The sequence below is a fragment of the Heptranchias perlo genome, chromosome 14 (genome assembly GCF_035084215.1).
Source record: "Heptranchias perlo isolate sHepPer1 chromosome 14, sHepPer1.hap1, whole genome shotgun sequence".
Lineage (NCBI taxonomy): Eukaryota > Metazoa > Chordata > Chondrichthyes > Hexanchiformes > Hexanchidae > Heptranchias > Heptranchias perlo.
In genome coordinates, this window is record NC_090338.1 from 43,677,846 (window position 1) to 43,694,103 (window position 16,258).

Below are 16,258 nucleotides of genomic sequence, written 5' to 3' on the forward strand. Positions count from 1 at the left end.
ATATTTAATTGCTTTGTAACTTTCTATAGTGTCCAAGTTCATACCAAGACTTGAATTTAACTTGCAAATCCGGAGAAGCTCTTGCAGCACCATTCTTGCACTCCTGAACAGAATACAAGAACATAGTCGCCAGATGGGCAATCCAGGTCTCGCATCTAGCCTCTAACCTGTCGCTTTCACTAGCATAATTTTTCTTGTCTTTCTCTATTTTATCAAACTATGGTCAGTGCTCCTCTGAACTTTTCTTTCTTGTTCCTTCTGTTCCAAATATTAGAAGCTCCATGCTCTTCATCCTCTCTACATCCACACCGAGTTTGAGTAGTAGACTGTGTGAGCCTTGATTTTAACACATTCTTTCCCAGAACATCTGCCCGCTTGGGTGGACGCAAAAGATCCTATGACACAATCTGAAGAGCAACAGAGTCCTAATGATTTCCCGGCCAATGTTTTTCCCTCAACCAACAGCACAAACAGTTTATCTGGGCAATGATCTCACTGCTGTTTGCAAATTGACTGCCACGTCTGCCTGCAACAACAACTAGCATTTATATAGCGCCTTTAACATAGTAAAATGTCCCCAAGGTGCTTCACGGGAGTGTTAACAAAAAAAAAATTGACACCGAGCCATATAAGGATATTACATGACCAAAAGCTTGACCAAAGAAGTAGGTTTTAAGGAGTGTGTTAAAGGAGGAGAGAGGGGTAGAGAGGCAGTAAGGTTTAGGGAAGGAATTCCAGAGCTTAGGGCCTAGGCCGCTGAAAGCCAATGGTAGAGCAGTGAAAATCAGGGATGCACATGAGGCCAGAATTGGAGGAGCACAGAGATCTCGGAGGGTTGTAGGGCTGGAGGAGGTAACAGAGATAGGGAGGGGCGAGGCCATGGAGGGATTTGAAAACAAGGATGAGAATTTTAAAAACAAGGCTTTCCCCGGACCAGGAGCCAACGTAGGTCAGCGTGCACAGGAATGATGGGTGAACGAGACTTTGTGCGAGTTAGGATACTGGCAGCAGAGTTTTCAGTGAGCTCAAGTTTCTGGAGGGTGCCAGGTCGGAAGCCTGCAAGGAGAGCATTGAAATAGTTGAGTCCAGAGGTAACAAAGACATGAATGAGGGTTTCAGCAGCAGATAACATGAGGCAGGGGGGAGATGGGCGATGTTAGGGAGGTGGAAGTAGGTAGTCCTGGTGATGGAGAGGATACAGGGTCGGAAACTCAGCTCAGGGTCAAATAGGATGCCAAGGTTGCAAATGGTCTGGTTCAGCCTCAGACAGTGGCCAGGGAGAGGGATGGAGCCGATGGCTAGGAAATGGAGTTTGTGGCGGGGACCAAAGACAATGGCTTCGGTCGTCCCAATATTTACTTGGAGGAAATTTATGCTCATTCAATACTGGATGTCTGACAAGCTGTGTGACAAAACAGGGGCAGTGGAGGGGTCGAGAGAGGTGGTAGTGAGTTAGAGCTGGGTGTCGTCAACGTACATGTTACAATAGTGACTACACGTCAAAACTACTTCATTGACTGTGAAGCACTTGAGACGTCCAGAGAAGATAAAAGGTGATAAATAAATGCAATGGCAATTGAAAGTAGTTTTTTTTGCTCAAAATCTTTGAATTCTCCAGAAATTCAAATTAGACAATTTCTTTTAAAAAGAGCAAAAGAAGTTGTTGCTCAAAAAAAAACTGAACTAACACAATTCCAATTAAGTGATTTTTTGAATAAAAGTAGGCTGTAATAGTTCCTTCAATTCTCTCCATTAAATAAGATCTTTTTCCCCCCTAATTACAAAAAGGTGTGTACACCAAACAATATTATCCGCAGCTACCTAAACAGGACTAACAGGATAAACTTTATATCGGTGTAGATTACTTCTAAAGCCAAGGAATACTACATAATACACAGGCTACTGTATCGTTGAGTTAAACAAATTCTGGCATCTTGTCAAATTATGTGAGGCAAGATCACAAAGTCACAAACTAACAGTGACACTAATTGGAAGAGCTATCTGTCCATTATTTTTCTCTCATGACACCCTCATGAATGAAAAACGGAGCATTGATATATACTGAGGTACAACAGACTCTGTTCCAAACCAGTAATATAGCTTGATTGCGATAATGTTGATAAACTGTTTTAGCTTCTCACACTTGGTTCATGGTGTCATCTTAACCCCTTTAATGTATTGCTCCTTTGTAACATACAGCAGACTATGTTTCCAAGCAATAACATACTCAAAGGTTATTTCACTAAATCAGCAGTAATAACATTGCAATCACCACAAGTCAAGGATGTAGAACATAACCATCAACATCATCAAATACCTACTGCTGGTAGAAAATAAAACCAAAACCAGAAAATTCAACAAAATTGAAAGTGCATAAAATAAGAGGTCAAGGATTTTTTTTCAAATTATTTCTCACACAAACATACACAACAAACTGGCAAAAAAATAAAATACTGCAAATGCTGGAAATCTGAAACAAAAATAGACAATGCTGGAAACACTCAGCTAACGTTTCACATATAACAGTGTGTCAGAACAATAAACTGGTACTCTTCCTTAAAAGCAAAGTTAGATCCAAAGTTTCCTTATATCTCATCTATTTTGCAAGTTTATTGCAGACACCAGCCCGAAATCAGCACCAAATCACACAGTGCACAATACCACAAAAGATATCGGCCTGATATTAGCATCATAATGTCTTGTGTTGGAGGTCGCCATGTCTTTCAGCTGCAGCTACCTGGGTGATTGAAGCGCCAACACCCGTGAAAGCTAATAAAGCCTTTTCTAACCTTCCTATTCTAGATTTTTTTCATAGGTGAGTTCCAACCTCCCATACCTTCAAGAGTCTCTATGCTTGTCTTGACAGCTTTCAGTAACATGCCTAGGTAATAAACAGCACAAACCATGTCTCGTAACCACGTAGCTTTCAGCTGCTGGACTATCCCATGCCTCTAAGTTCTTCAGTATTTGAAAGCAGTAAAGCATCACAGCAGAACGAGCAAACAAATAAGTCATATAGTTACATATTTACAGTAGACATTTCTTCCACTTAACTCAAGTGGACAAAATTACAACAAGATTTCAACTCTAAAAATTAAGTTAACCATTTGTAAATCACTGAAATAATTGTCTACCTTTCCTTGAATTTCTTATCAAACTGACCAGTTCCTTCTGAGATTTTAAACTGCACCAGCACCAATTCAGACAGAATCAGTATTTTATAAGTGCAGAAAGAAGTTAATGCGACTTCCTGGATTTTGAATTTTCCACCACTCAAATTTAAAAAGGAACTGTCAATATATACTATATACACACACAATGAACCAAACTTACAGCGGTTGAAATTTGAATTATTCACCTCTGACAAAACTTGCCACACTATCAAAATAAGCTTGGTACAAGAATTTGAACTGCAGTTAGTTTTTAATTGTTTATGTGCTTTGAATAGATTTAAAGGAACAGCCATTAAATCAAAACTGGACAAAAAAATCTAATTTTTGTCAAAAGCAGTTTAACTAGAGATAATCAACAGGGTGATTTCTACAGCACAGGGAGCCAAAGGTAGTACTGCTAACTGCTCCTTGATGCCTCGGATTTTAACATTCACAACCATAATGATCAATTTATACATGCATGTCTTGTCAAAAGCAGTTAGCTTCTGAGCAATTTCTAAAAAAAATGATTTATTTTTTCTAACAACAAAATCTGTTGTTTTATAATCTTTTTGCACAGAATTTTCAAACCTGTTCAAAATAGTCAATGATAGGTCAAAGTATATAAATCATGCAGTAAATATTGGGAGGAACTCAAACTTGCAGTATTAGGTTTGTTTTCTAACTTACTAAATTTATAGAAAGAAAATCAATTAAAACCATCAAATTTGTTTAAAATTTTGAGAAACCACTTAAAATGACATAATTGTTCTTTCAAGAACTATTGAAGAACTTAATTATAACTTTATAAATACATTAAGAAACCACGTATTATGTAATTTTCCAATACATTAAGACATACTTACAAACTTCAATAGGAATGTGTTCTCACGGAGTGCACCAATACAGCCAGCAAATCCAAGAATGAACATCACTCCACCCACCACAATGAACAACCAGACTGGGTCAAATCCTCCCAGGTCTGTGATAGAGGAGATGTTGGAAAGCACACCCTGAAAAAGAGTATTGTATGACATTATCATTATGCAAAGATACGTCAATCATGTTAAGTAGCTTTCTATTATACCACAATTTACCCTAAATTTCTCATTTCAAAAATCAATAAACTAATTTATCTACAAGATACAAAAGAGCTGATATTAGCAATCAAGGCTCACATATGAATAATGGTCACTTGGGTTTTTTTTTCCGCAATAAGGTCTGCATTTATTGCCCATCTTTAATTACCCTTAAGGAGGTGGTAGTGAGCCTCCTTCTTGAACCGCTGCAATCCGTGCAGTGAAGGTTCTCCCACAGTGCTGTTAGGTAGGGAGTTCCAGGATTTTGACCCAGCGACGATGAAGGAACGGCGATATATTTCCAAGTCAGGATTGTGTGTGACTTGGAGCGGAATGTGCAGGTGTTGTTGTTCCCATGTGCCTGCTGCCCTTGTCCTTCTAGGTGGTAGAGGTCACAGGTTTGGGCGGTGCTGTCGAAGAAGCCTTGGCGAGTTGCTGCAGTGCATCCTGTGGATGGTACACACTGCAGCCACGGTGCACGGTGGTGAAGGGAGTGAATGTTTAAGGGGTGGAGGGGGTGCTAATCAAGTGGGCTGCTTTGTCCTGGATGGTGTCGAGCTTCTTGAGCGTTGTTGGAGTTGCACTCATCCAGGCAAGTGGAGAGTATTCCATCACACTCCTAACTTGTACCTTGTAGATGGTGGAAAGGCTTTGGGGAGTCAGGAGATGAGTCACTCGCCGCAGAATACCAAGCCTCTGACCTGCTCATGGAGCCACAGTATTTATGCGGCTGGTTCAGTTAAGTTTCTGGTCAATGGTGACCCCCAGGATGTTGATGGTGAGGGATTCGGCGATGGTAATGCCGTTGAATGTTAAGGGGAGGTGGCTGGACTCTCTCTTGTTGAAGATGGTCATTGCCTGGCACGAATGTTACTTGCCACTTATCAGCCTGGATGTTGTCCAGGTCTTGCTGCATGCGGGCACGGACTGCTTCATTATCTGAGGGGTTGCGAATGGAACTGAACACTGTGCAATCATCAGCGAACATCCCCATTTCTATGATGGAGGGAAGGTCATTGATGAAGCAGCTGAAAATGGTTGGGCCTAGACACTGCCCTGAGGAACTCCTGCAGCAATGTCCTGGGGCTGAGATGATTGGCCTCCAACAACCAGTACCATCTTCCTTTTTGCTCGGTATGACTCCAGCCACTGGAGCGTTTTCCCCGATTCCCTTGACTTCAATTTTACAAGGGCTCCTTGGTGCAACACTCGGTCAAATGCTGCCTTGACGTCAAGGGCAGTCACTCTCACCTCACCTCTGGAATTCAGCTCTTTTGTCCATGTTTGGACCAAGGCTGTAATGAGATCTGGAGCAGAGTGGTCCTGGCAGAACCCAAACTGAGCACCGGCGAGCAGGTTATTGGTGAGTAAGTGCCGCTTGATAGCACTGTCGACGACACCTTCCATCACTTTGCTGATGATTGAGAGTAGACTGATGGGGCGGTAATTGGCCGGATTGGCTTTGTCCTGCATTTTGTGGATTGAAGTCAAGCTAATTGGTCAATTACCTGTTTCTGACTTATTGGAACAACATTAGCCTCCTTTCAAACCATGGGAACAATCCCTGACTCTAGCAAGTGGTTAAATATATAAGTAAAGGGTCTATTTCTTTGAGCACCCTTGGGTGAATGCTGTCAGAACCAGCATCCCAATCTGATTTAAGGCACCTTGCTCTTTCCAGGATTACACTGCCATCCACTTTGACATTTACAACTTCAGTGTCAATTGTACATTGCTTTAATGGTAACTAATGATAGTCGACTGGTGTGAAGGCTGATACAAATTAGCCATTTAAAACCTTTGCTATGCCTTGGGAGTTCAGCTGAATTTGCCTTCAGGAATCCTTCAACGGCCCAATGCAGTTCTTTATTGTCTTCTGACTCCTAATAGAACTAAAAAAGATTTTACTATTGCTACTGCAGTTATCCAGTACCACCTTCTCCAGTGACCTTTTGGCCACTCTGACAGCAGCATAGGAGCAGTGTTCTTGTGTAAATTTTTGTTGAAACATGTGCCCAAATGCTGAATTCAATATTTATTAGATACAAGTAAAATATATTTTTGCACCATATGTGTGAACTTGTAATGATGGAATAACTTCCACTAGTTGTACTTTCAAATCACTGAAGTATTGTGGCGAATGGAAGTACACAGTAATATTATCAATAAAGAAATGACATGAGGGATTTTTATTTGGAAAAAAATGATTTTTTTCTCTTGCCACTTTTCTCTCCTTCCCTCCCCAGTTGTGATGTAGCTGTTGACTCCATGACCGCTGGTTGCCCACTGGTATCTAACCAGTGGGCAACCAAAGGAAGATGGTCGTGGCTGTTGGAGGCCAATCATCTCAGCCGCAGGATATTGCTGCAGGAGTTCCTCGGCGCTGTATCCCAGGCCCAACCATCTTCAGCTGCTTCATCAATGACCTTCCCTCCATCATAAGGTCAGAAATGGGGATGTTCACTGATGATTGCACAGTGTTCAATTCCATTCGCAACCCCTCAGATAATGAAGCAGTCCATGACCACATGCAGCAAGACCTGGACAAGATCCAGGGTGGGGCTGATAAGTGGCTAGTAACATTCACACCAGACAAGTGCCAGGCAATGACCATCTCCAACAAGAGAGAGTCTAACCACCTCCCTTTGACATTCAACAGCATTACCATCACCGAATCCCTCACCATCAACATCCTGGGGGTCACCATTGACCAGAAACTTAACTGGACCAGCCATATAAATAATGTGGCTACAAGAGCAGGTCGAGGCTGGGTATTCTGCGGCGAGTGACTCACCTCCTGACTCCCCAAAGCCTTTCCACCATGTACAAGGCACAAGTCAGGAGTGTGATGGAATACTCTCCACTTGCCTGGATGAGTGCAGCTCCAACAACACTCAAGAAGCTCGACACCATCCAGGACAAAGCAGCCCACTTGATTGGCAACCCATCCACCACCCTAAACATTTCCTCCGTTCACCACTGGCGCACAGTGGCTGCAGTGTGTACCCATTGACAGGATGCACTGCAGCAACTCGCCAAGGCTTCTTCGACAGCATCTCCCAAACCCACGACCTCTACCACCTAGAAGGACAAAGCCAGCTGGCACATGGGAACACCACCTGCACGTTCCCCTCCAAGTCACACACCATCCCAACTCGTAAATATATCGCCGTTCCTTCATCGTCGCCGGGTCAAAGTCCTTGAACTCCCTACCTAACAGCACTGTGGGAATACCTTCACCACACGTACTGCAGCGGTTCAAGGCGGTGGCTCACCACCACTTTCTCAAGGGCAATAAATGCTGGCCTTGCCAGCGGCGTCCACATCCCATGAACAAATTTTAAAAAATCTCTCTGAACACCAACATTGAATAATTTCACACCATTTAAAAAATATTCTGTTTTTCTATTCTTCCTGCCAAAGTGAATAACCTCACATTTCCACACATTATCCTCCATCTGCCACCTTCTTGCCCATTCACTTAACTTGTCTATATCCCTTTGCAGACTCTTTGCGACCTCCTCACAGCTTACTTTCCCACCTCGCTTTGTATCATCAGCAAACTTGGATGCATTACTCTCGGTTCCTTCATCAAAGTCATTAATATAGAAAACTGGCTACTAGTAGAGTCCCACAGGGATTGGAGTTAGGACTGTTACTCTTCACAATCTATATTCATAATCTGGATGAAGGCACTGGGGGAACTGTTTACAAGTTCACAGACAACAAAGATTTATGCTCGTGTTGGAAGCTTGGATGAGAAAAATAACTACAATCAAATCTAGATGCAATGGGGAATTTTTTTTATTATTATTCATTCATGGGATGTGGGAGTTGCTGGCAAGACCAGCATGTATTGCCCATCCCTAATTGCCCTTGAGAAGGTGGTGGTGAGCTGCCTTCTTGAACTGCTGCAGTCCGTGTGGTGAAGGTACTCCCACGGAGCTGTTAGGTAGGAAGTTCCAGGATTTTAACCCAGGGCCTGCGTCTGGCAGATGACATTTAATGTCGATAAATGCACGTGGATAAGGCCAACGCCTGACATATATGCATCATGGAGGGCTCCAAACTAAAGTCTGTTGAGTAGTAAAGAGACCTAGATATTATAGTGCATGAGTCTCTAACGGTTCATGATCAGTGCCACAAAGCTATAGTTAAGGCTAATAAAGTGTTGGAATGTACTGCTAGGACAATCCAATATAAAACAAAGAGCATTATGTTGTCCTTGTACAAGACCTTACTTAGGCCTCATGGAATACAAATTACAACATTTGGCCCAGCCAGTCCATGTTGGTACTTATCCTGCACATGAGCAGTAGTCCTAATCCTATGTGTCTGCTCTGTTCCGATATCCCTTTATTCCCTTTTCCTTCACCCACCTACCTAAAATATTCTTAAATGTTGACATGATCACTACTTCAACCATTCTGGTAGTGCATTCCATAGTCTCTCAACCCTCTGTGCAGAAAAACATTTCTCCTGCTCTCTGTTCTAAATCACTTACATTTAATCCTATATCTATATAGGTCCCCTTGATCTAGACCCTTCAATTACCGAGAAAATTGTGTCTAGTTTTGGTCCCCTCACATGGTGAGCGATATAGACGCCCTGGAAAGGGTTCAGGAAGGCAACGAGAATGACCCCTCATTTAAAAGCCTTTAATTATCACAATAGAGAACAGGGTCTTTTTACTCTATAAAAGCATGGACTTCAGGGAGATTTGATTGAGGTACATAAAACAATAAAGGGATCAGACTATGTCTGTGTGGATAAACTATTTGAACTTTATAGGTCAAGGTGAAGCATGGGACATGAGTATAAGATATTGTAAGCTCAAAACTAGGTTACATGTTGAGGTTGTCTTTTCGAAAAAGATCAACCTCTGGAATAAGTTGCTGGCTCGTGCAGTGAATACGGATTTACTACAAAGATCGAAAAAGGAGCTGCAGGAATTCCTGGCTGATATCACTACATAAACAAGGTAGGTGAGCTGTTGGGTCATATGCCTCAGCCACCGAGGTCTCCCAAACTTGTTTTGATCGCCTTTGGAGTCAGAGATGAATTTCCCAGAATTCTTTTACGTTCCCTGAATTGGCATAGGGTTTTTTGTCTCTCCCAGGAGATCACATGGCTGCTGGTGGGTGGGAGCATTGTGGCTCGGGGGGGGGGGGGGGGAGTTCAGGGGTCATAAGGTTTATTTTCAATGTGACTATATATGATTACATGGACCAGCTGATCTTTTCCTGTCTGTAATTTTCACATGTTCATACGATAGGTTAGACAGACTGGGACTTTTTTCCCTGGAGAGTAGGAGGTTAAGGGGTGATCTTATAGAAGTCTATAAAATAATGAGGGGCATAGATAAGGTCGATAGTCAAAATCTTTTCCCAAAGGTAGGGGAGTCTATAACGAGGGGGCATAGATTTAAGGTGAGAGGGGAGAGATACAAAAGGGTCCAGAGGGGCAATTTTTTCACTCAAAGGGTGGTGAGTGTCTGGAACGAGCTGCCAGAGGCAGTAGTAGAGGCGGGTACAATTTTGTCTTTTAAAAAGCATTTGGACAGTTACATGGGTAAGATGGGTATAGAGGGATATGGGCCAAGTGCAGGCAATTGGGACTAGCTTAGTGGTATAAACTGGGCGACATGGACATGTTGGGCCGAAGGGCCTGTTTCCATGTTGTAACTTCTATGATTCTATGATAGGAAAGGATGTGGTGGGGGGGGGAAAGAGAGAGACCGCAAGAGGTGGGAGAGAGAGGTACAGACAAGAGTGAATCAGCAACACAAAGACAGAGGCAGGTAAGAGTGACCATATACTCTGGCTTACCATGTGCAATGATTGTGGGTGCCATAGGGAAGGGTGAACTGCATTAAAAGATTACTTACAAGGGATGATGGGTAAATTAAAAAATATATACATATATTGCAAAGTCTATTTGGGTAGCAAAACTCAGTTACTGGCACAATAAATATAGAAGTAGGAAACAAAGCCTGTGACCAAACAGTGGAGTGGTGCGGCACTCTATCCCCCATTTTATGGTGGTGCAGAATGGGTGGTAGCAAGGGAGGGTCACTCTGCTTTGCACGCCAGACACCCTCCCTATAGGACAGCATCACAATTAGTCATGAAGCCAGAGCAACAGGACTCAATGACGTAACAAATAATGGGCCAACGATGAAACCTTGTGGTAGTCCCAAGGTAATAATGCGGGGTGGGAGAAACTGCCCTTGTAGAAAATGTACTGGAACCAAACGAAGGTGAACCACAGAGGCACACATGAAGATGAATTACAAACTGCAGGTGGATCCCTTAATAACTTCACTTTGTCAAAACAAAATCTGATCTCAACACAATAGTATCTGTGATGGTAACATCAAATTAAAAATGAACATAAGAACATAAGAACATAAGAACATAAGAAATTGGAGCAGGAGTAGGCCAATCGGCCCCTCGAGCCTGCTCCGCCATTTAATAAGATCATGGCTGATCTGATCCCAACCACAAATCTAAAGAACACAAGAAGTCGGAGCAGGACCCGGCCACATAGCCCCTGGGCCCTCTCCGCCACCCACAGGGCATTGACCGATCCGAACTCAGCTTCATGTCCAATTTCCTGCCCGCTCCCCATAACCCCTAATTCCCTTTACTTCGAGGAAACTGTCTATTTCTGTTTTAAATTTATCTAATGATGTGGCAGTCTTCATAGGATCATGAATTTAGCACACATTTAGTATGGGATATGCATGAAGCTGTATAAATCTGAAGACATATTTGTGTTGAAGTGTGGAAATGAGACATATTTGAGATAAACAATCAAAATTGTGACATTCCAATTGAAGCAAAGCCTGGATTGGCACAAGGTTAAAAAAAGTCCAAGTTATTAAAAGGATAGCTGTTAACTTTAAAATTCTGACCTATGCATACAAATTGACATTTTCTATATTATGAAATTTTTAGTACTTTCCAAGGTAAGGTGAAACATGATCATATACATTCTTTGCTTTGTTTAAAAAATGGCGCCACAGGGGACACTAAATGTTTTAATAAAAGATTCTGTGTGGCATAGATGCTACATCCTAATTATTTTTTCTTACTCTTTACAGTGCTCGAGTAACCTGAACTGAATCCAAATTATATGTACTGCAACAAATGATGCTTTCACCTTCATCTGTGACTAATTCTTACAACAGATAATGTATTTTTTTCTAGAAAAGTAATAATTACACACAAAAAATTAAATAAATGAGCTTCACGTGCATCTTGTACAAAGTCTATGCTTATGCAAAATACCTTCTCAGCCCACGCCCAGAGGCCTATTCCTAGAAAAGCCGCTCCCAGCAACTGCAAAACAAAACAGAATACAATGACACATTGTATGTGAACATCTGCTGTATATAGGATAACAAACAACCTTGGTGTTACCATCCTGTAACTGTTCTGAGCAAGGATGTGTAGCCTTTGGAACTGTTGCTGGGTATATATGGCAAAACCAGAGAGTGAGTGAGCTACATATGATCACACAATACTCCAGATTATAGAGCATGTTGTGCTTTATACATAAGATCTTTATACTTTCGCTTTTTACGAATGCATCTTAAAAAAAACTCACCCCCCTCCCCACCCCACTTTTCATGTTTATTTTTTAATATTGCATTTTCTGATAAAGGTCCAGAATTCATGAACTGGAAGTGCCACTTCCCAGATTCTGGTAACAACCTGTCCTTTCCCTTCAGCCAACCTCATGCTCTGCTTTATTTTTCCATCAGTGAATGGAATGCTGTTGCACAATTGGTTTTCCCAGTCAATTGTATGCAAAGGAAACCAGGCTACCCAAACATGCAAGGGTTTGAAACTGAATTTTCTGAATCCATTGTGAATTGGAGTGGATCTTTGGCTGCTGCATTTGCCTACATTACAACAGCGACTACATTTCAGAAGAACTTCATTGGTTGTGATGGGCTTTGGGACATCTTGGGGACACAAAAGGCACTATGTATATGCAAGTTTGTTTTTTTCTATTACTTGAAGAAGCCATCTTGAGATATGGGTGACAGGAAAGACTAAAGGATGTGATCGAGTGTAAGACAAGGAATGGGTGAACTATAATTACATTGTAAATGCTTTCACTCCCCATACCAATGACTCGCCACTTCTCGCCTGAAATGAGAGAAAAAGGATAGACAGAAGTAGAAGATGACAGTGGCAAAAGGAAGTGGAGATGGAGTGTGAATATGACAGGAAGAGGTAAGAGAGACACTCCGCTGACTTACAATAAGCAGCAACTTGGAGGAAACACTAATATATCAAAAGTCTTTGATATAGTTTGCACTCAACGTAGGCAAGTGTGAGGTTATCCACTTTGGACCTAAAAAGGATAGATCAAAGTACTTTCTAAATGATGTCAAGCTCAAAACAGTGGAGGTCCAAAGAGACTTGGGGGGGGTTCCATGTACATAGATAATTAAAATGTCATGGACAAGAACAGAAAATAATCAAAAAAGGCTAATGGAATGCTGGCCTTTATATCTAGTGGACCAGAATACAAGGAGGCAGAAGGTATGCTACAGCTATACAAAGTAGTCCTGGTTAGACCACACCAGGAGTACTGTGTCCAGTTCTGGACACCGTACCTTAGGAAGGATATACTGGCCTCGGAGAGAGTGCAACGTAGATTTACTAGACACCAAGAGTTAAATTACGAGGAGAGATTACCCAAACTAGGGTTATATTCACTGGAATTTAGAAGATTAAGGGCTGATTTGATCAAAGTTTTCAAGATATTAAGGGGAACTGATGGGGTAGATAGAGAGAAACTATTTCCATTGGTTGGGGAGTCTAGGATTAGGGGACATAACCTAAAAATTAAAGCCAGGACTTTCAGGAGTGAAGTTAGTAAACACTTCTACACACAAAGGGTGGTAGAAGTTTGCAACTCTTCCTCAAACGGCAGTTCAATTGTTAATTTTCAAATCTGAAACTGATAGATTTTTGTTAACCAAAGGTATTAAGGGATATGGGACTAAGCAGTTAGGTAACAGATCAGCCATGATCTCATTGAATGGTGGAACAGGCTCGAGGGGCGAAATGGCCTACTCCTGTTCCTACGTTTCTCGCTGCAAATGTCATCCTTACTTCTATAACTTTCCCCTTCAGACTCTTCATTCACTGTGATTAACATTGCAACCGATCTTTTTTTTAAAATGTTGCTACTTGGCTGTCATGCAGACAGCAGCAGATGATCAGCTCAGCGTGTCTACACGATTTGATCGGATATGTATTACATGATGTGATTTAACCAAAAGTGATATTGCAATTTATTATAACAGCGGGTACTTAGAAATATCACATCTATATAAAATGCTTTTGTCTTAAATTGGTAGAAAATATGTTTTAAAAAAAGTATCAAAAAGATACCAAAACAAACAGCATTTACTAAGCATGCAGGACCCAAGGACTCCTGTTTTTATTAATTCTTAGTCGCAGTATTTTGACAAGAAGGCAGTACAGGTCTCCAGAATAGAGCCACTTGCTTTCCATTAGGTGAAGAGTTAACAACACTGAATGTATTGGAGTTAACAGTACACAGCATTTCTCCAAGTGAGCACTGTAACCATGCAAGGTTTTCCATTCCCATTTCAAACAGGAAATTTATCAGGACAAATATAGGCAGCACTTTTAATACACTTCAAAAATTGCATTTGGAAGATGAAGTTAGCTGGTATTGCTTTAGATAATTGCATTCCACTTAAATTACAACAGAATTACATTTATATTTAACTGTTTTGTTTCACTTTTACAGTAAACACATGTATAATGCAATATTTTGACATGAATTTTGGAAAGTAAGGGTTCTTCCCTGGGATATGTGCCAATAGAAAAAAAACTTGCCACAACTAAATAGAATCATAGAAGTTTACAACATGGAAACAGGCCCTTCGGCCCAACATGTCCATGTCGCCCAGTTTATACCACTAAGCTAGTCCCAGTTGCCTGCACTTGGCCCATATCCCTCTATACCCATCTTACCCATGTAACTGTCCAAATGCTTTTTAAAAGACAAAATTGTACCCGCCTCTACTACTGCCTCTGGCTGCTCGTTCCAGACACTCACCACCCTTTGAGTGAAAAGATTGCCCCTCTGGACCCTTTTGTATCTCTCCCCTCTCACCTTAAATCTATGCCCCCTTGTTATAGACTCCCCTACCTTTGGGAAAAGATTTTGACTATCTACCTTATCTATGCCCCTCATTATTTTATAGACTTCTATAAGATCACCCCTTAACCTCCGACTCTCCAGGGAAAAAAGTCTCAGTCTATCCAACCTCTCCCGATAAGTCAAACCATCAAGTCCCCGGTAGCATCCTAGTAAATCTTTTCTGCACTCTTTCTAGTTTAATAATATCCTTTCTATAATAGGGTGACCAGAACTGTACACAGTATTCCAAGTGTGGCCTTACTAATGTCTTGTACAACTTCAACAAGACATCCCAACTACTGTATTCAATGTTCTGTCCAATGAAACCAAGCATGCTGAATGCCTTCTTCATCACCCTATCCACCTGTGACTCCACTTTCAAGGAGCTATGAACCTGTACTCCTAGATCTCTTTGTTCTATAACTCTCCCCAACGCCCTACCATTAACGGAGTAGGTCCTGGCCCGATTCGACCTACCAAAATGCATCACCTCACATTTATCGAAATTAAACTCTATCTGCCATTCATCGGCCCACTGGCCCAATTTATCAAGATCCCATTGCAATCCTAGATAACCTTCTTCACTGTCCACAATGCCGCCAATCTTGGTGTCATCTGCAAACTTACTAACCATGCCTCCTAAATTCTCATCCAAATCATTAATATAAATAACAAATGACAGTGGACCCAGCACCAATCCCTGAGGCACACTGCTGGTCACAGGCCTCCAGTTTGAAAAACAACCCTCGACAACCACCCTCTGTCTTCTGTCGTCAATCCAATTTTGTATCCAATTGGCGACCTCACCTTGGATCCCGTGAGATTTAACCTTATGGAACAACCTACCATGCGGTACCTTGTCAAAGGCTTTGCTGAAGTCCATGTAGACCACGTCTACTGCACAGCCCTCATCTATCTTCTTGGTTACCCCTTCAAAAAACTCAATCAAATTCGTGAGACATGATTTTCCTCTCACAAAACCATGCTGACTGTTCCGCATCAGTCCCTGCCTCTCCAAATGTCTGTAGATCCTGTCTCTCAGAATACCCTCTAACAACTTACCCACTACAGATGTCAGGCTCACCGGTCTGTAGTTCCCAGGCTTTTCCCTGCCGCCCTTCTTAAACAAAGGCACAACATTTGCTACCCTCCAATCTTCAGGCACCTCACCTGCAGCTGGCGATGATTCAAATATCTCTGCTCGGGGACCCGCAATTTCCTCCCTAACCTCCCATAACGTCCTAGGATACATTTCATCAGGTCCCGGAGATTTATCTACCTCGATGTGCGTTAAGACTTCCAGCACCTCCCTCTCTGTAATATGTACACTCCTCAAGACATCACTATTTATTTCCCCAAGTTCCCTAACATCCATGCCTTTCTCAACCGTAAATACCAATGTGAAATATTCATTTAGGATCTCACCCATCTCTTGTGGTTCCGCACATAGATGACCTTGTTGATCCTTAAGAGGCCCTACTCTCTCCCTAGTTACCCTTTTGCCCTTTATGTATTTGTCGAAGCTCTTTGGATTCTCCTTTGCCTTATCTGCCAAAGCAATCTCATGTCCCCTTTTTGCCCTCCTGATTTCTCTCTTAACTCTACTCCGGCAATCTCTATACTCTTCAAGGGATCCACTTGATCCCAAGTGCCTCTGCATGTCATATGCCTCCTTCTTCTTTTTGACTAGGGCCTCAATCTCCCGAGTCATCCAAGGTTCCCTACTTCTACCGGCCTTGCCCGTCACTTTATAAGGAATGTGCTTACCCTGAACCCTGGTTAAAACACTTTTGAAAGCCTCCCACTTACCAGACGTCCCTTTGCCTGCCA

At 42.0% G+C, this 16,258-nt stretch overlaps 1 protein-coding gene across 2 annotated transcripts in view; it reads right to left on the reverse strand.

Moving 5' to 3' along the window:
• LOC137332474 (tetraspanin-17) overlaps positions 1-16,258 on the reverse strand; it is a 52,441-nt gene that overhangs the window by 22,485 nt on the left and 13,698 nt on the right. For both annotated transcript variants that reach the window (XM_067996349.1, XM_067996348.1), the window contains exons 2-3: positions 11,524-11,574; positions 4,019-4,165 (exon numbers count right to left, since the gene is read on the reverse strand). In XM_067996349.1, the coding sequence (XP_067852450.1) occupies positions 4,019-4,165; positions 11,524-11,574 (198 nt within the window). The remainder of the gene's footprint in view (positions 1-4,018; positions 4,166-11,523; positions 11,575-16,258) is intronic.